At 29.7% G+C, this 19,412-nt stretch overlaps 2 protein-coding genes and 1 long non-coding RNA gene across 10 annotated transcripts in view; 1 reads left to right on the forward strand and 2 right to left on the reverse strand.

Annotated features, from left to right (window-relative positions):
- Positions 1-4,199: 4,199 nt before the first annotated feature.
- On the reverse strand, positions 4,200-11,028 carry LOC129917113 (transmembrane protein 183). 2 transcript variants are annotated; one of them, XM_055997462.1, is made up of 3 exons: positions 10,893-11,028; positions 5,314-6,162; positions 4,200-4,960 (listed from the first exon to the last, which is right to left on the reverse strand). In XM_055997462.1, the coding sequence occupies exons 1-3, from the start codon at positions 10,942-10,944 to the stop codon at positions 4,812-4,814; spliced, it is 1,050 nt and encodes a 349-aa protein (XP_055853437.1). In that variant the 5' UTR covers positions 10,945-11,028; the 3' UTR covers positions 4,200-4,811. The 2 variants fall into 2 exon arrangements, with proteins under 2 accessions (XP_055853437.1, XP_055853438.1); XM_055997463.1 differs by lacking the exon at positions 4,200-4,960 and adding an exon at positions 4,983-5,108 and having other exon boundaries at positions 10,893-11,027.
- A 113-nt stretch (positions 11,029-11,141) lies between these two features.
- On the reverse strand, positions 11,142-13,653 carry LOC129917114 (uncharacterized). Its single transcript, XR_008772589.1, has 3 exons — positions 13,570-13,653; positions 11,374-11,951; positions 11,142-11,307 (listed from the first exon to the last, which is right to left on the reverse strand). It is a non-coding gene; the product is annotated as an uncharacterized LOC129917114 (long non-coding RNA).
- The window catches only part of LOC129917111 (liprin-alpha-1), a 66,056-nt gene continuing 58,606 nt past the window's right edge, over positions 11,963-19,412 (forward strand). For all 7 annotated transcript variants that reach the window (XM_055997455.1, XM_055997457.1, XM_055997458.1 and 4 more), the window contains exon 1: positions 11,963-12,740. In XM_055997455.1, the coding sequence (XP_055853430.1) occupies positions 12,492-12,740 (249 nt within the window). In that variant the 5' untranslated portion in view covers positions 11,963-12,491. The remainder of the gene's footprint in view (positions 12,741-19,412) is intronic.

Raw genomic sequence — 19,412 nt, forward strand, 5'->3', positions numbered from 1 at the left:
TCATTAAATGTTTTTAAAAAGCCAAAGTCCATCGCTTTCTTTATTGAAATTTCCAATAAAAAAAAAAAAAACAAGACAAGAACAACCAACACAGAACAAAAACAATATAGAAGGATCTTGATAACTTAAATATAATGTAAAGTTGCGATCCCAAAGTTGCAATAAAATTCAGTTCTGTGTTCATATAAATAAGCCAACAAAAAAATAAAAGGAAACAGAGTTGGCAAATCAGAAGTCTGGTTTCACAAAATAAAAAAAATAATAAAACTTTTCATAGTGAAATATAAAGATGATTCGTTTAATTCTGTTTTTCTTTAACATAAAAATAATAAGTTGGGTTTAAACAAATTAATAAAAAACAACAAAAGAAAAAGATAAATCAATTGGCAGCCAAATAATGTAGCAAACCTATGGTATTAAGTAGAAAGTATTATATTGTTGTGAGAATTCACATTTATATTTACACATACATTTAACATTATATAGTATTTTAGAAGGAAAAACATAAAAAAAAAAAAAACAAAACAAAAAAAACATTAACAAATAAAAAAATAAAAAAACAAAACCAAGAAAAAACAACTTTGATGTGCGTGTGTGTTGTAGAATTTAGTTGCATCGGAGACATACTCTCGTGTTATTTTTTCATATATATACAAACATTTATATATTTTTCCATTTATGCAATTTCTTAAACAAAAAATATATATCTATTAAATTACAAAAATATAATTTTTTTTATTTAACAACAGTAAAAGAAAAAAACAAAAAATTACTTAGAAGCTTTGTGAATTGTGGTGATGGTGATGATTGAACAAAAAAAAAAAAATAAAAATGTACAATAACAATAAAAACAAGAAGTCTAGTCATACTGCTTTAGTTTGTTTGTTTTTTTTTTATTTTCTAATTAAATATGTTTTTTTTTTTTAATTTGTTATTATTTATCTAACAAATATTTGTATACAATAAAGACACAACACAAAAATAAAACAACAAAAAATCGAATAAAATACGAAAATTAAGTTTGAACTTTAATTATTTATTAAAATAAATAAATTTATTTATTTTTCTTAGTGAAACCAGACAATTTGAAGAAGGTGAAAAATTAAATATACAAAGCTCTGACACACTTTTTGAAACCAAAAATAACAAACAAAAACAAAAAAAAAATAGCATTTTCATGAAATAACAAAAAAGAAAATATTTAACAAAAATTAAATTAAAAATTGCAATAAGCCGGTTATTTTTGTATGTTTATATATATATTAATATATTATTATTACTATTATTAAAATCATGTAATAAAAACAAAAAAAAATAGTTATTATAAACAAGAAAAAAAAACTATTTATAACAATTTATTGGTAACCCAATTTTAATCATCTTTTTTGTTTTTGTTATTTAACTTTATACAACACATTAAAACAAAATAATTTAACGGAAGGAATGGTATGGATATTTATTAGAAAGTCGCTAACATCATTAAATTTAAACAAAATAATAATAAAAAAAATTATATTAAACCGGATGTTAATTTAATTTTTCATTAATTAAAAACAAAAAAAAAATAATAAAAATAAAAACAAATGTATTTTGCAATCTCTCAAGTGGAAAAAGTGCATTAACACAAAAATGTTAAGTTACATTATACATTAATGCTACTTGTAGTTAACAATTTATTATTGGAATAAAAACATTAAAACAAAACCAACTACTATAAAATATTTTATTTTTTGAAATGACGTTTCTTGCGCAGGACATTGACATAGATGGTACATGGTAAGTTTAATGGAAACTCAATTTTATTATTATTATACATATTATAAGATGAAATCAATATTTCAGCATAGAGTATTTAACCAATAGCTGATCAAATGGGATATTTGTATAAAATTAGTGGAGTAACTAGAGCAATTAATTTAGGAACCGGCCCGATTTTGATTATTTTTGAGGTGGTGGAGGCAGGAAATCGAACAAGGCCTCCGTCATCATCCATGAAAATTAAAAGTGACTATTTTTCGAGGTATTTTTTTTTTTATCAAAAAGTATTAGTGAAAGTTCCTGTAAAACAACAAGTTACTATTTACCCCCTAAAAATGCTTTGTTAAACTCCGGATATTCGCCCAACAAACTCCCGCTCCCTTACCCCCATATCCTCGTATCATTTTGCTCTTTTTTTTCCTTCATGCGTTTTTTGGTCGCTACAACAATCCCCTTAGCTAATTTTTTCAATATCGATCGTTTTTGTAAATTGTAGGTTTGTTTTTTGAAAGCCTATCATTAATACAGTCAAATAAGGAGAAAAAAAGGGTAAATCTCGGAATGAATGTTAGTAGAAATTTTTTTTGCTCAATATCTTCCTTTTGCCATTCTATAATATATCTCAAAAGTCTAGAAAAATCTCATGTCCGCTTGTCGCGATTTCAAGGTCAAATCGCGAAATGGAGATTTTCAAAATTAGCAAAAATAGGCTATGGTATTATATACATATATGATACATGATTTCAAGGTATTTTTTAATGCTGATTCCAAAAAATCCAAAATCAAGACAATCTGACGTCTCTGGAAAAAGTTATACCTGTTTTTCATCTGTCAACTCATATTATTATAACAGTTGCAAATTTACTGCCGAAAACCCCTAAAAGTTATGGTAGACGAACCAAATTTTGCATGAAGATTTAAGAATCCATCATTATTAAAAATCAAAACAATCCATTACAAAAAATATATATACCTATGAAATAATGGTATTTTTTGATGAAGGGGCAAATTTTAGGATATGCACTAAAGAAGATTCTTGTTCATCTTAGGAATAAGTGCTAATAGGCTAATTTTTTCATTTTAATCTTTGTTTGGATATTCTTTAATTACCCTCAAAAATCAAAAAAAAATCTAATGTCCGCAGGTCCTAATTTTCTTGGTTTGAAGATAAGTTGCAGATTTTAAAAAAATAATAAGAAAAGTTTAAATTTTTATATGTATACCAACATAAGCGACATGATTTAAAGGTATTTTTTAACAATTATTCCAACAAAACTCACAAACAAGTCAACCTGACCATCCCTGAAAAGTAATGCACCTTATTCATGTTGATCTGACACAAATATCTGAAGTGTAGTTTTTCAATTTTTTAAAATCTGCACCTTATCTTCAAACCAAGAAAATTAGGACTTGCGGACATGAGATTTTTTTTAGATTTTTGAGGGTACTTAAAGAATATCCAAACAAAGATTAAAATGAAAAAATTAGCCTATTAGCACTTATTCCTAAGATGAACAAGAATCTTCTTTAGTGCATATCCTAAAATTTGCCCCTTCATCAAAAAATACCATTATTTCGTAGGTATATATATTTTTTGTAATGGATTGTTTTGATTTTTAATAATGATTGATTCTAAAATCTTCATGCAAAATTTGGTTCATCTACCATAACTTTTAGGGGTTTTCGGCAGTAAGTTTGCAACTGTTATAATAATATGAGTTGACAGATGAAAAACAGGTATAACTTTTTCCAGAGACGTCAGATTGTCTTGATTTCAGATTTTTTGGAATCAGCATTAAAAAATACCTTGAAATCATGTATCATATATGTATATAATACCATAGCCTATTTTTGCTAATTTTGAAAATCTCCATTTCGCGATTTGGCCTTGAAATCGCGACAAGCGGACATGAGATTTTTCTAGACTTTTGAGATATGTTATAGAATGGCAAAAGGAAGATATTGAGCAAAAAAAATTTCTACTAACATTCATTCCGAGGTTAAACCCTTATTTGACTGGATTACATGTATTGCGAAAGAGCAGTAAAAAAATAAGAAAATTAGAGCTTGAACCAAAATATACTTTTCGGAAGGATTTTTGTGTGATCCAAAGTCAAAATTTCATTCATTCATTCTACGTATTTTAAAATATTAAATATTGGCAGGTCAAAAATACAGATTTTGGTGATTTTGACGTCAAATTATATCACCGTTAAATCGTTTAAAATAAATCGTCTATAACATATATTTTTATCCTTTCAAATTAATTTTTTTTTTCTGAAAAATCTTAGTGATAAATAAATTAATAAATAGTTTTTTTTTTAATCAAATCATGATTTGTCAATCCTGATTTGTAATGATAAAAGCAAAATATTGGAAAAATATATAGAAATTAAATTTTGCGACTTTGTAGCGGAAATAGTGACGAGTTAAGTTTAAAAACAAGAAGTGATAGAATAAATCTGTAAATAGTTTTAAATTCAGCATACTTAAGTCAATTGAAATCACATAACAAAATTCTTGCTCCTTATTTTATATTTATTTTTGCCGATTTCTAATTTAAAGAATATAGACCTGAAAATATGGTAACCACTATAAAGAATATATTATGACCAACAAAATTATGATACTCTAAGAGCTCGCAGCAGATTAAGAAAAGCCTTCAAATGGCTGATATGTACTGTTTTTGCAGGCAGTACTAGGGGAGGTGTCATTTCCTTTTTGACCAAACTTTAAAAATATGACAAATTTTGTCACGTAGCAATTTTTCCTTTAAAATTGGGTTATCACATAGAAATTTCCATTTTAAAAGTACAATTTATCTTATATTTGACACCAATTTTTACCTCTACTTACCTTATTAGCTATGTAACTGGACTATCGCCTCTTCGGTTGCAGTTAACAAATAACTTCATTCCTGGTATGCAATGTAGTATCATAATTGAATTTTTGTTGAACTGTGGAAATTGGGAAGATGTCATCCGCTGACTGAAAAGTTCGAAAAGAAGTGTCAGTTTTCCCACGATAAAGTTTATATGATACTCACTCTTTTGCTACATATCAGTACTACCCCATGTTGTATGGTGAGCATTTGTGACGTTTTCAAAAGTCATAGATCTAAGCAATTTTTTGCGATTTAATTGTATGATCACGAAAGTACAGAAAATGGCTTCTGTACCAGATCGATGTCGATTCAGGAATTCTGAAAAACAGACACTGTATTATTTCTTATTTTGATTGAAGTTTAAAGAGAGTACTGTCTCGTAACTTATATCATAGACGGTCGGTTAACCTACTATCACAGAGATACCCTTCTGTGTATCTCTGTACTAGCAAGTGATTTTCTTTCTCTGTTAGGTAAGGATAAAAATTAAATTAGGTGAAAATAACAAAGCTGCGAATTTTATTTTGGTTACACCTCATGTTAAAACTTATACCTACTTGTATTAATACAGTAAAAGACAAAAAAAAAAACATTTTTATTTATTTTTACTTTGTTTATTTTTGTTTTGTATTTATTTTTTTTAGATTTGTAAAATTAGAAAAAAATATCACCTTGTTTTTTATACAATAATTGAACTCTTTCAAAGTCCGGATGCCACCATGGTATTACTCTATGCTTACATGACGTATAAAGTATATCCACTGATAATTTTGAGGTCTGTTGTTGGTTTTCAGGTAAAAAAGTCAATTCCACATTTGTGTTTCTCAAATCGGAATTAAGTAATTGCCGTGTAGAATGCAATATCATGGCAGTGCGAAGTTCAGGTAATGGTATAAATTTATTTGTAATTACCAAAAGCAAATAAATTCCTTCATCGGGATTCTCAAAGACATTATTTAGTTTATTTAGAATACTATTTAGACCATATTCATCGTCTTCGTCTGAATCTTCAATCTCCTCCTCTTTGGGTTTTCTTGTTTTTGTTTTATTCCATAGTTTATAACAGAAAAACCAATATGGTCCAGTTTTCCAATACCAATTGTAATTACAACCATAACCATGAACTGAAGACATTTCATAGCCTTTCTTGATTCTAGCTATGAACGGAGGATATAAATGAAATAATGCACAAATGACATTACTACGAATTGAGCCAATTTGATTTTCACATCTTGATCTCAAGTTGTCTGGAAGTTTTTTTGTATCTTTACAAAAACGTCGGTAGAGTTTTTTCCAAAATATAGCACAAGCAACTACATTTGCACTTTGGCGGCAAATTAAGGCAAACGTTCCAACATCTTCGGGATTAAGGTGATCGGCTATATTAAACCATACATCATCCAGTATGTGGTTGAAGACAACTGTTTCAGTTTGGGATTGAGTAGAATTAAAGTTTGAGTTCCCTCGTTTTGGTTTGACATTTAAAGTTATTTCATTTGCAAGGTCCTGCAGGACGATTTCTTAAAATAACAAAAAAAAAAAAATATATTTTAATAATATTTAAATTAGTTAAAAAAAAAATGTTTTTTTAATTATCAAACCAAAAATTATTAAGATGGGAAACTATGAGTGCCATTTAATGATTTGATAAAATTTCACACTACACACACATACGTCTACCTTAAAACAAGCTAAGGATTCTAGAAAAATCGAAACGTAGAGATTCCTTCCTTATAATTAATATTCTGATCAACATTCATATCCTGGTAATGCTATTAGAAAACAAAGATTGCTTTTCGGAATACACCCAAAAAGAAAACATAATATGAAGTCAATTACTCCAACAAGTTTCTGATTTAAAAGACGTATACCTAGCGAGGACCGAATTTGGTAGATCTAGAACTACATTGAAAAATTTTTTTTTTCTCAAAAACCCGAAATGACATAATTCCGTTATCCGACGCGCCAGACGCACGGACAGAATGACGGAAAATTTCTTTGAAGATCTTTCATTTGGTACACAATTTTTTTTTTTAAATGCTATACATCAGAATCTATGAAAATTTATTTCGAAAAGAACTTGATTTTCCTGAGATTTTAATTCCCCAATTTCAAGCTCAGATTTCTCTCATCTTATATTGAACAACATATCCAACAGACAATAACATAATATTTTCAGTCATTTGAAAGCACAAGAAATTAAATAAACAGTAAAAATTACCTATAAAATGATTTTGATGAATATTGTCTAGAGAGTGTGAACCCAAAAAATCAACCGGTCAAAGGACAGTCGGTCTGTCCGGTAAATTAGTCTATAGACGTTTTTTTTTTTAGCTCTGAGTAGACTGAGCTAATCGAGATCGCTCTGATTATTTTTATTATGTGAAATGGTCCGGCTCAGCTTTTTACTCCGTCATTTTTCCTGAGCTCGTAGATTGTACTCTGACCATTTTCAGATCAAAAAAAGAAACAAAAGTTGAGCGTTCAGAATTATCTGAGCTAAAAAAGAAAAACAGTTATTGTTCAGACAGCTCAGTATCCTGCTCGGAGCAAAAAATACTGGGAAATACTGGTATCTCAAATTCTATTTTCCAAAAGAGATAATTTTTTATTGATCCGAGATCAAATTTTCTAGAGCTCAATCTGAAATGGAAATCGACATCTATGTGGATTTCCATTTGAAACAGAGAAACCCAATGATCTCTTGTGGCAAATGGATATTGCCAAATGATTTATTTTTATACATAACTGTGTGCGAGCAATTTTTGCATATACCTACAAAAAAAAAAAACAGGTTTGAATTTTAAAATATCTGGAATCTTCAGAAGAGTCCATTATATAGAGATTGCAATCCCGAGATGATTTTCCGATCCCGGGATTTCGGGATTTAAAAAATTCAATCCCGGGATTTCAAAAATATTTTCAGACTCAATTTGGGAGGCAAAAAAAAGTTTTATGCATTAATTTTTATTATTTACAACGGACAAAGAACAAAAAAAAATAATATTCTTCATAAAAACAAACAAAACAAGTAAAACAAAACAACAAAAACTAAAAAATATTACTAACGGAATAAACTATATATTCTAAACGTTTGTTCATAATTAATTCAGTCTGTATATTTAGTTAAGAAGTAAATAAAAAAATAAATACATAAATATAAAATTAAATTAATTTGGAATTATTTTTATAATAAAATCGAATAAAAAGCAAAGGATCCAATGTTTTGGCTGCAAGTCTGCTTCTAAATTGGGTTCCAAAACTTGCAGGAGCAGAAATTGCATGCTCTGTTTCAATACTCGTTAGAGGGATGGACATAAAATATTTATGTCCCTGCTCTAAGTATTTTCCTCTTATCCCGTCTTCAAAAAGCAGCATCCCTTTTTTGATAGCTTAATTAAAGTCGTTTCATTAGCCGCTTCTATATTTTGGTGGGGTTCTGAGACTATTTTTTACTTCATTTTCTAATTTTTCTTTCAAAGAAAGTTTCACTTCGCAGCTGGATGGAACAGCAACAGGTTCAGTTTCATAAATATAGTCATCGTTGACAGCACCCACACGTTTTAAAATTGATGTTATTTGCTTTATTAATGTCATTTTGTTGGGACTTGAAAATAAATTTCTCACTTCTGGGCTTGAGTTTTCGAAAATTACTTTTGAGTGCTGTATGTGAGCAAGAACACCAGATAATTATGCTCACCGCCGCAAGCTCAAGCGATTAATAAAAGCTGTCCTCAGTTTGTTAAAGTTTTCGACTCTAACTGCTTAAAAAGAAATTTAAGAGTACCATCAGCTGTACACATTTTAGAACCAGAACGGCAAAGAGATTCAACTGTTAATTTATTGGAGCAAGTACTTCAATCAGTGTTGCCAACCTCTTCAGCCAAAATTAAGCCTCACTTGAAAAAAAATTATGCATTTTTCAAAAAAATTGTGCCTCATTTAAGATTTTTTCAATTTACATATATTCAAAAAAAGTTAATACGAAAAGTGCAAATATACACAAAATGTTTATTTTCAACATATTTGCCACGAAAAGGCAACTGTATTGCTTCAAAAGGATTTTACTCATTCATTAATTTATGTATCTATTACTTTATAAAATAATTAAGATGCAGTGAAAAAGTGAACTTTTTTAATCGTATTTTTCCGAATGGAAAATTTTATAAAATGATGCAAAAAGCTTAGTTAGCTTAATTTGGTCTAAAAAAAACCATTTGTGTAGGTACTCTTATTCTGCTAGGGGCCCAAGAAAATCTACAACAAATTCCGTCGATTTCCAACGAAATTGCAGTTTGAAGTACATATCTTCTACAAAAATTGAATTACCTAAGTACATATTGCAGACTAAATTCTTTTGAAAATCGGAAACTGTCAAGAGTTTGAACGTGAAAACAAAATTTATAATTCAAAAATCATAACTTTTTTGAAAGATGTACATAATGTATATACATATGTATCCTTTTTGATCATATTGAAAGATTATAATTATTTAAAAGAAGGTAGGTATTTCAAAAAATTGTAAAATTTTGATTATTTTGAGGAATGGAAAAATTATGCCTTTTTCTCCAAAAATAAGCCTCAATGCATCATCCAATGAAATTATGCCTAAAAGGCATAATTATGACTCAGTTGGCAACGCTGACTTCAATTATCTCAGTTAAAGGGCCCGACCCATAGAATCCGTTGAGTCCGTTGCGTCGAAGTTTTAAAATAAAATACACACGTTCTTATGGGAAGCGACCCATAAGCGACGGATCGGACGGAGACGGACTTCCCATAAAGGGCCCAACCAATAGAATCCGTCGCATCCGTTACGTCGACGGATTTAACTGACAGCCTGATTAAATACACACGTTCTTATGAGAACCGACCCATAAAACGCATCCGTCGAGTCCGTCATGTATGGGTCCATTCTCATAAGAACCTTTGTATTTTATCGCGCTGTCAGTTGAAAACTTCAACGTAACGCACGCGACGGATTCTATGGGTTGGCCTCTTAAGAACGTGTGTATTTTATCGAGCTGTCAGTCAAAAACTTTGACGCAACGGACGCAACGGATTCTATGGGTTGGGCCCTTAAGCCATAACTACAATGACATAAAAAGTGAAAAAGTTGGAAATTTACAAAAGTAAACAAAATTTATTTTATTGTAGTGCTGTTTGTTTTTGGAAAAAACTACAAAAATTGTTTTTTTTTTTTTAACCAAAAAATAAGCTTTTTGCATCATTCACAAAATGAGTTTGAAAATTTTCACTTTTCCACTTTTTCACTTTTTAGGTCATTGTAGTTATGGCTTTATTAAATCAAAATCTGTTTCTTCAAACCTCATAGGGTGATTGAGATCGATAAGCGATTTTTAAATGCTCTGTTTTAAAAGTGCAAAGCGTTCAATCATCGTAAGAAGGCTATTTCACAATCAACTAGTAAGGAAAGTTCTTTCCATTTCTAAATGTTTTTTTTTTTTTTTGCAGAATTGTGTCATTTTTTGCATACGAATATTTAGCCACCAATCCCGGGATTGGAAAGCTATAATCCCAGGATTTTCGGGATCAAAAAATGGGCCGGGATCCCGAATCCCGGGATTGCAATCTCTAATTATAACTTTTCTCATTGGATTTTCAACCAAAATAAAGTTAAAATGAAATTGGAGGTTGAATCGGGAGCCTTCAAGAAGCTTTCTTAAGTGAACCCGAAAAACCCAACATGCGGTTCACTAGTGTGAAGATGGTAGTTACTTGCCAGAACTACCTCTTCAATATCGAGATCATAACAGAATCGAATAAGGAAGAAGGTAAGAAGTTCTATAATCGCTTCTATGGAGTAAGTATAGTTAGATTGTTTAAAACAAAAACTCAACATTCAATTATGAAATTCTTCGGCCTTTGGAAATGAATATGGGAATATGTGATATGCAGGTTGTTATAGAAATACATAATTTAAAAAAAAATATCACCCCGCGCTTGCGTTACAATCTACAATCTCCTCAAAGGAATCCATATTCTATGACATTTCCCATGAAAATTGGATTTATTCTTATAAGATTCTATGACCTGATCAATGGAAAAGAAAATCCAATCAAATATACAAATTGCTGATAACAAAAACTATGAAAATATACAAAAACCACATTGCAAGATAGTACCTATGTACAAAATTAAGAATATTGACTGACACTCACAGCAATTTAAAGAAAGGCTCAAATATATTATAAAACATGAAAATAAAACTATAAAAATTATAATTTACCATTTCTCTGTCGATTTTTTGATCGAAATTTTAACTTTTCTGAAAAATCCATCGCCAAATTCCACACACAAAATATCAAGAAACAAAAAAAAAAACGTAAACAAAACAAATTTCCATACTGTCAAAACTGACATTTTCCTGTCATCATGACATTTAATTTCAAAAAAAAATACAACAAAAAATAAAAACTCAACGAAAGGGTGTTGAAGAAAACTTTCGTTCAAATCCAAAACAGAGACAACCACCATATCAAAAGAAGAAACTAGATATATATATCTATATGGAAAAAATTCTTGACATATCACACAAATTCAATTCCAATTTTTTTTTTTTTGACAAAACATGGCGACCGGGTTGTATAGATTGTTCGTGTGTGAATAGAGCTCTCGCCACCTTTTTGGAAAAACGCGAAAATCTACAATAAATTTAATAAATTTATGAATAATGTTACGATAATTTAATAAACAATACAATACTTAACATCTCTGATTTGTTTTAAATCCGTTGTATTGTCGATTTGTGTTAAATCGCAGTGTACATAAAAATTGCAATACACATTTGCGGGCGGGCTGTGGTTTTTTTTTCTTCATCCCAACTCAAATCAGAGTTTTTTTTTTTTTTTTTTTTTGTATATTTCTTCTTTACTTTTTTTTCGCCCAATTCGCCTTCTTCGAATTTTTCCTTATTAGAAAAAAATAAGTAGTTTTTTGGGGTTTTTTTTTCTGCTGTGAGAAAAAAAGTGTTGCAATAAAAACATGAAATATGTTTTAACGAAAATGAAAATTGAAAACCTAATATTTTTAAAGTGTTGAAGAAAAACCCTTCTTGTGTTGAGCGAGGAGAGAGGAAGTAGGCAGCATTTTTTTTATTTTCTTCTCATTCCTCCTCTCGATTTTCTGTGTGTCGTTCTCTTTTTTTTTTTTTTTTTTTGATTTAAAGTAATTTACTACTTTTTTTTCTCTGATTCTGCACACCTTTGTGTGGTGGTGCTGGTTGGTGCGTGTGTTTGCTCTGCGATTCCGCCGCGGGGGGGAGCTGCAGGCAGAGAGGGGCTCTGCTCTGAGAAAAAAATAAAAAATGTTGAATGAAAAAATATGTGTTAACAAAAATATGTAATAAAAAAGTTGTATGACAACTTAAATTGAGATTATTCATAACTACAAACAACACATATCGATTGAGCAAGGCTCTCCATAAAATTGATATAATTACATAAAAAAAAAAGACTCCGAAAAAAAAAAACCTTTTTAAAAAGAAGGAATTTTTTCATATAAATTGACTTCTCGGGGAAAAGGGAAGTTTTTTTTTTTTTTTTTGTACAAATTTTGTAATCTTGAATGAATGTATGAAAGGAGCACCTCTTTGGAACTTTTTGCCTAAGTTTTCTTCCTTCTTTGGTCTCTGATAAATCTTGAATTACTCATTTCGCGGAGTGACTACCCCAAAACCCGGAACTCCCTTGAATCTTTGACAAAATACAAAAAAACAAAAGAACAGTCTTCATCTGTTCTAGCTTTTTTATTCTCTTGGTGGCATCTAAGAACCACAAAGAAATAGAGAAAGATATTTCAAATTCCCCCTTGGTGAATTTAAAATATAATGTGGAGCATGATGTGCGACGTGATGCCGACTATATCCGAGGATAGCATCTCGCAGCGATCGTCGCAATTTAGCGGCGAAGATGCCAATTTTGAACAACTTATGGTATCGATGCTGGACGAGAGAGATAAGCTTATGGATAGTTTGCGTGAAGCACAGGAACGACTTAGTGAGTCGGAAATGAAGTTGCATGATGTGGAAAAGGAGCGTGATAGTTTGCATCGTCAGATTAATGCAAATTTGCCTCAGGTAATTATCCTTAAACAGAAAAACATACAATTTATGATTTTTTTTTTGTTTTGTACAAAATCGATAGTAAAGTAAGGAAAAAGGGGAGTTGGGTTGGAAGAGATGGGATTGCCAACAGGTTTTTTTTTTCTATTTTCTTTTTTTTTTATTATTATTATTAGGACATTAGGGGCGTTGTTGTAAAGAGAAGCATGTGCTACTTAAAATTTAAAAATAATATGCATTTTTTTTTCTATAAAAAAAAAAACAATCTGATATAATCTTATAATAATATAATTCTGATGCAGTAGCAGGCAGCATGTGAATTATATTCAATCAATAATGTATTGATTGTTTAGAAAATCATACCGCAACACACACACGGGTTGCTCTTCCTATTATAATATTATGTAGGTACTGTCATTAAGAAAAGAAGCAAACGAACGAAAAAAAAAAAAATAATAATATAAAACCCGTGTTCAATGCCAAGGAAACATGACTAATTCAGGGCATAAGTAGTTTATCAATATAATAAGTTTTTTTTTTTTTTTCTTTTTGGCTTTTTACAAGAAAAGAAAAAAAAAAAGAAGATGAAAATAATGTATGTAAAATATTTTGGAGACAAAAGATTGTGTTATGAAACTATGACAGAAGCTTAAAAGAAAAAAAACGTCTATTTTTTGTTGTTAGGTAGTAGGTAATAGCACGTGGAAAACTTCCTAACTTCTTCTCTCTGTTGTCAACTGAGTTGTGCATTTAACTTTTTCTAATAACTTACCCTACCACACCTTAAAAAAAGTTTTAAATTTTAGCAAAACAACAACAAACAAAAAAATAAATAATAATTTACTTCCTTCCTTCCTTGTTTTTTTTACATTACAAATATAAATCTTGAGTGTCAATCATCTTGAAGGGAAGACCTTTTTCTCTTGTTGTTTTTTCTTTTTTTTTTGCAAAAAGACAAAAGGATTAGTTCTGTTGTTGATAAGTTTTATTCTTGATATAAAGGAAATTGAATTTATCGATATTTCTATCATAGAAAAATAAATGATTGATTTAATAATTTATTATGTTGACTATGGTTGGGGGTGGTGTGAAGATTACCCACACACATTATTAATATTTGTGTGGGAAAATTGTGGATAATAAGCTATTGAATTAAAGATGTTTTGAATCTTATGGATTTAATTAGGGATGCAAAGTATAAGAAGAATGATGTAGATTATGATAAAGAATAGAGATATCATAGAATTATGTACAATATAATAAAAACTGTCTTATGTGTTTTTTAATTGAGTGAGTTAGTAGTATAATTTTCGATAAAATCAGCTACTGATGACTATTTACTTTCCAGGGTGCGAATACAGCTTCTCAGAAATAAACATTATATCCTTGCAATCAGTTTCAGCAGAGCATGTAAAACTCTAACAAGAGAAAATATAGCCTTGGCTATTAAAACATTTCTCTCCGTATAAATCTCCAAGGCCTGATTGTATTCTGCCAATCATGCTATAAAATCACCAAGAGTCCCTTGGCTTTAAAACATCCTTAAAGGCTTCTTAACCATGTGCCCAATTCATGGAGACAATTATGTGTGGTCTTCATTACCAAAGGGGTAAAAGGGAAATTTTTTGGCCGATCAGTTGTACGAAAATGTACGGAAACAGCCCTACATATAGTCGTTCGAACGATTGAGCCCACCATCCACTTCGGGGAATATACCCTAGCTAAATTCTTAGACGTAGAAGGGGGCGTTTAACTAATGTCCTAACCGAATTTATTCTGGAGTCCTTAGCGATTTTTAAAGTAGAAGACTACATAAGAATTTGGACTTTTTCCATGATAAAGGAGAGAAGAATTCAAGCAAGTTTAGGAAATACATACTGTTTTAAATGAGTTAACAGAGGTACACCTTAGGTAGGCGATCGTTTTTTCCCATTTATGGCTCCTTGCTATTAAAAATATCCTCTTAAAGCTTTAGAGAATTGCCATGAAGGCAGTGGCATATACGCTAGTACTGGTTACTGTACTACTAGTTGTGGTCCATGAGTTAACTAAAGTAAAACGCAACTGATGCTATTAACAACTAAAATCAAAATCCCTACCTTCATTATTCCTCAGCTTAACGGAGAAGGCGAGAATTAGTTTCAACAAAAATGAGATCTTAAATAAATAAACGACTGCCTCTGTGGTCGCTTATTCGCACCGGTCATTTTTGTTCACATACCAAAATAAGAAAAGCAAGCCCACGCCATTATGATTGGAGCTCCATGCTTAACTATTTTATTTTTCTATTTAAGGTTTTATTTCGTTTTCGAAGGTCTTCTTACGAAAATACGAAGCTTTCATCTGTTTTTTTAACTAGTTCTGCATTTAAAAGAGGGATTACGCTCCGTTATATTATGTTCCCCCAATCTGTGGCGAACGGTCTCAACACAAGTTGTAATATTCAGGTCTTTCTTAGCTTGGTTGCAGGCTTGAAAGGATGTTTTTGGCGTTGTTGAACTAGACGTCTGACGAGATTTGTTAACATAACTTATTTTTGCCGAAAAAACTTCGAACTTCTCCATTCGGAAATCTTTTTTTTTTTAATAATTTGACGTTCATAGGTATTTTTAACACAGTAAAAAAGGGGTTTACCCAATACAAAATAACGGTTACTATTTAAGGGCCAGATATAAACAAAGGAGAGTGTTTAAGCTTCAAGCAATACAGTTCAATACAGCTTCAAAATACAGTAGCGACTGGAAATATTTGTCCATTCAATGAAATGCAATTTGTAACGGTGCTGATATTTTTTAGCCTGCACTGTATAAGCACAAATGTGTTATGTTTTCATCATTAACCAGCTTTAAATTACACTTTGATAAATGTTTTTACTAAATACATATCTGCTTCCTTGTTCTGACAAAAGAATAGCACTCATAGAGAAGGTGTTTTATTTTTATGCTGGTTCTCATAATTTCATGGGAGATGCCCATTTTTGTCGCATGATTCCCCTTTAGTTTAGTACCCTTCACAGGCTGCTAGAATTTACGCTGTGACTATGTGTTAAATCTACACACACGATCGATTGTTCGGTTTTTGTTTAAGATGAACCAGAAAGCAGTTTTTCAGACTTCTCCACCTTCGATTTGATTCTTCTAAAAAAAAATGGAAAGTATTTTCCCATTTATTAGAGCTTCTGCAGCCTTAATGTAGAAGGTCTTAGATAATTTATAATGGATTTTGAAGTAATTATGGAAAAATAAAAATATTTTTCTTTAATTCTTAAAATTTGTTTTATAAATGTGTAAATTTAGATCCCAACCAGGTTAAAAGTCTCGATCTTGTTTATAGATACAATACGACACCAGCTATCTTTTCAAATAATTTAATAAATGTACTTGTCTAAATATGTACACATAAATATAAAAAAATATATATATTATACTCGATACCACTTCAAAAGAAAACAAAAAAAAAATACAATTTATCTATGTTGCATCATTTTTAGCCTATAAAAAGAAAATACATTAAACAATTTGTATACAAATGACGTAATTGTGCAAAAAAAAAAAAATATGAGAATTATTATCATTTTGTTGGAAATCAAGGAAAAACAAATGAACATAGGTAATATTAATTGGCTGATGATTCATTGATAAGTATTTCATAAATTTTATTATTGTGCATTTTATAATATCGAATGTGTTGATTGAAACAGTAACAAAGCAAAAAAAAAAAAATACATAGCAAACAGTTAAGTCATTCTGTGCTATCACGAGTATTTTAAATGAAATTTTTTATTTTAATACAAACCTACTTATTAAAAAAAAAATACTTTTTACAGAATCAATTTTTTAAGTAAATTTGTATATACTCGTATGGATGGAAGCGATTTTCCACTTCAAATAAAATCCGTGATAATTTATTATTTTTTTTTCTGTTTGATGTTTTTTTAGAGTAATTTAAATTTTATATTATTAAGTGAAAGGGGAGAGTTTTATCATTAATAGTACAAGCGTTTATTTCTACGAATAGCACTCAAATATTTGCGCTATGTCGCGTCATGGGCATGGGACATTGCAATTATTATTGATTTTATTTATTTACGTATTTTCCAACAATGATAATAATCTAACATGTACATGGAACTGTCAAAATTGTATAATTAAACATGATCTTTTTTAATTAGGAAATAAAATTAAAAAAAGTTTGTGATTGACATCACAGTTTTTAAAGCTTTGTTTTATGCACGAAGAAAAAAAAAACAATATAAAAAGAAATCTGTATTAAACAAATCTGTATTCAATTTAATGGTTTTGTGCATATTTTTTTCTTAGAAGACTGCCGTCTTAAAATTAGTGGACAAATCTTCTTAATTACTTGCACCTTAAAAAAGCTACTACGGTGCAAAATGTATTTATTTAAGTACAAAAGGGTTCCGACATCTTAGCAACCCATTAGCAAAATTTCAAATCTACAACTGAATGGTCAACAAAGATGAACTGGTTTGATTCTTTAGTCGGGTAAACTGTTTTTTTTTTTTCAATAATTATTTGGGTTTAATTAAGAGGGCTACTGTGGCGTATGCGCAACTTTTTTTTAAACTAAAAAATCATGAACGCTAATTGTGCAATTCTTAAGTAATCAATCGTCGAGTTGACCAATGTGTTCCCTGACTACTCAAACACGACAAATTGTCGTTTAAAATGTGTACCTGATTGAAAGGTAATATGGTCTTGCTCCTCGATATTTTAACTTCTCTAGTAGACTTATACATGTCACTGCGAAATATTAATATTAAAATACTGTTTAGCATTTTTATAGTACTGAAAACACGTTTTGAAACTTTAAAATCTTTTTTTTTTTGTCGAAATGCGTTTTTTTTTAATCGGCACTTGAAATTTGGCACAAATCTGGAAAATATACCTACTTCCCCAAAAATATGGATTTTTGGATAAATTAACAAGTAAACAAAGTCATAAGCAATTAAAGTTGCTATTTTTGAATAAAAAATCGAACCATTTAGCTATTTTTTACTTGTGATATAGTAGATACTGTAAGTCAAGTTTAGGATTCGTAAAAAAAATCGAACTCAAGATAACAATCAAACATGACTTTACAATGATGGAGAATCCCAAAAAAAAGTGGGTTCCGCAATTCTCGCTGTCTATATCTTGAACTGTAGCCTAAACAACTGAAGCGATTTACTTTAAACTTGGAAGTTGAGAGTATTTTTTGAAATTTTATTTTTTGGACCAAAATCAGATAAGAATAACGTCATACTTTTCTTGATTTCTGACTTTCTAGTAAACGAGTTAACCGATTTCAACGAAAAATTTTGTACAAAAACCTTGTTGTTGTCTCAATATTTAAACTAAAATTGTCAAAAAAAAATATTTTTGGATTTTAAAAAAAAAAACTTTCAAATTTTTTTTTTTTTTTGTATAATGATTTTTTTAAAAGGGACGAATTAATTTCACTAAAATTTTTTCATTCAATATTTTTTTTTATTGGTATATGTAGGTACTAATTTTTAACGATCTTCGTAAAAAAATTCTAAAAATTCTTTGCTCTTCAAAAATTTAATAGCATACTTCGTTTTGAGGTCAAAACCATTTAATGAAATGTTTTTGTGACTTCAAATTGAACCAAATTTTATATTATTTTTAAAGTTTTTTTTATTTTTGTTTTTCTTTAAAAAACTTTTATATTCCAAGCAACTTTTAATATAAGAGCAAGTTCATGCGACACAGTTGTGTATTTTATTATACAAGACACAGAAGAGACGTATAATTCATAATAATTAATACGAGTGTCACACCCGTTACAATAAAAAAATCTCACAAACAAATATCTCAAAGAAACACCCATCAAATGGCCTTATTATAAATCAATTAAAACATCTTTTGGCTATGGATTAATGAGAGAAAATGAAGTTACTTTTTATAAATTTCTTTTATTCTTCAAGCAAAGAAAGACTTAAACAAACAAAATTCCTAAAAATACACGTACAATATTGGCATCAGTTCAAAAAAAAAAAAAATAAATAAAACTGATGAAAGTTAAATTGAACACCAATTCAATCTTCGTTACATTCATTCAGCTCTCTAATCAACCGTGAACTTATTTTCTATCATCAAAAACCTTAACAACAATAAAAAAAAAATAAATAAAACATAAAACAAATTGTCAACAAAATGAAAGAAATCAACAAGTTTCAATGACCGCACCTTGACAATGCTCGACTATATGCATTTTTTTTTTTTTTGCTTTTCCAACTAATGAATGGGCACTAAAAGACGACTGTGAAAAATTACCTCTATACGATGAAAATGAAGAACCTATAGGAGGAAAAACTCACGGTTAAAAATCTATCAACGATGTGTAATTTAAATGCAAATAATGTAGGTACACCACCGTTAACTACTTAACCCAACCAACCATCGAGCTTATTCCCATACAAAGTACTTAGTACACCCACCCAAATGTTGCTGGAGTAAAAGAAACAACAAAACACCCTACCTCATTCGTAGGTATATGAGACATAAATTAGTTATTTTTATAGACTACCTTCTACCCAACCCTACATGCCTTCGACAAGCTTCAGATTTTAAATTAAAACAAAAAAAAATCCAATGGGGTGGTTGGTTGGTTGGTAGTTGGACTATCACAAAAGTCGAGATACAAAAAACCAGTAGATACAAT

Source organism: Episyrphus balteatus, chromosome 3, assembly GCF_945859705.1.
Source record: "Episyrphus balteatus chromosome 3, idEpiBalt1.1, whole genome shotgun sequence".
NCBI lineage: Eukaryota > Metazoa > Arthropoda > Insecta > Diptera > Syrphidae > Episyrphus > Episyrphus balteatus.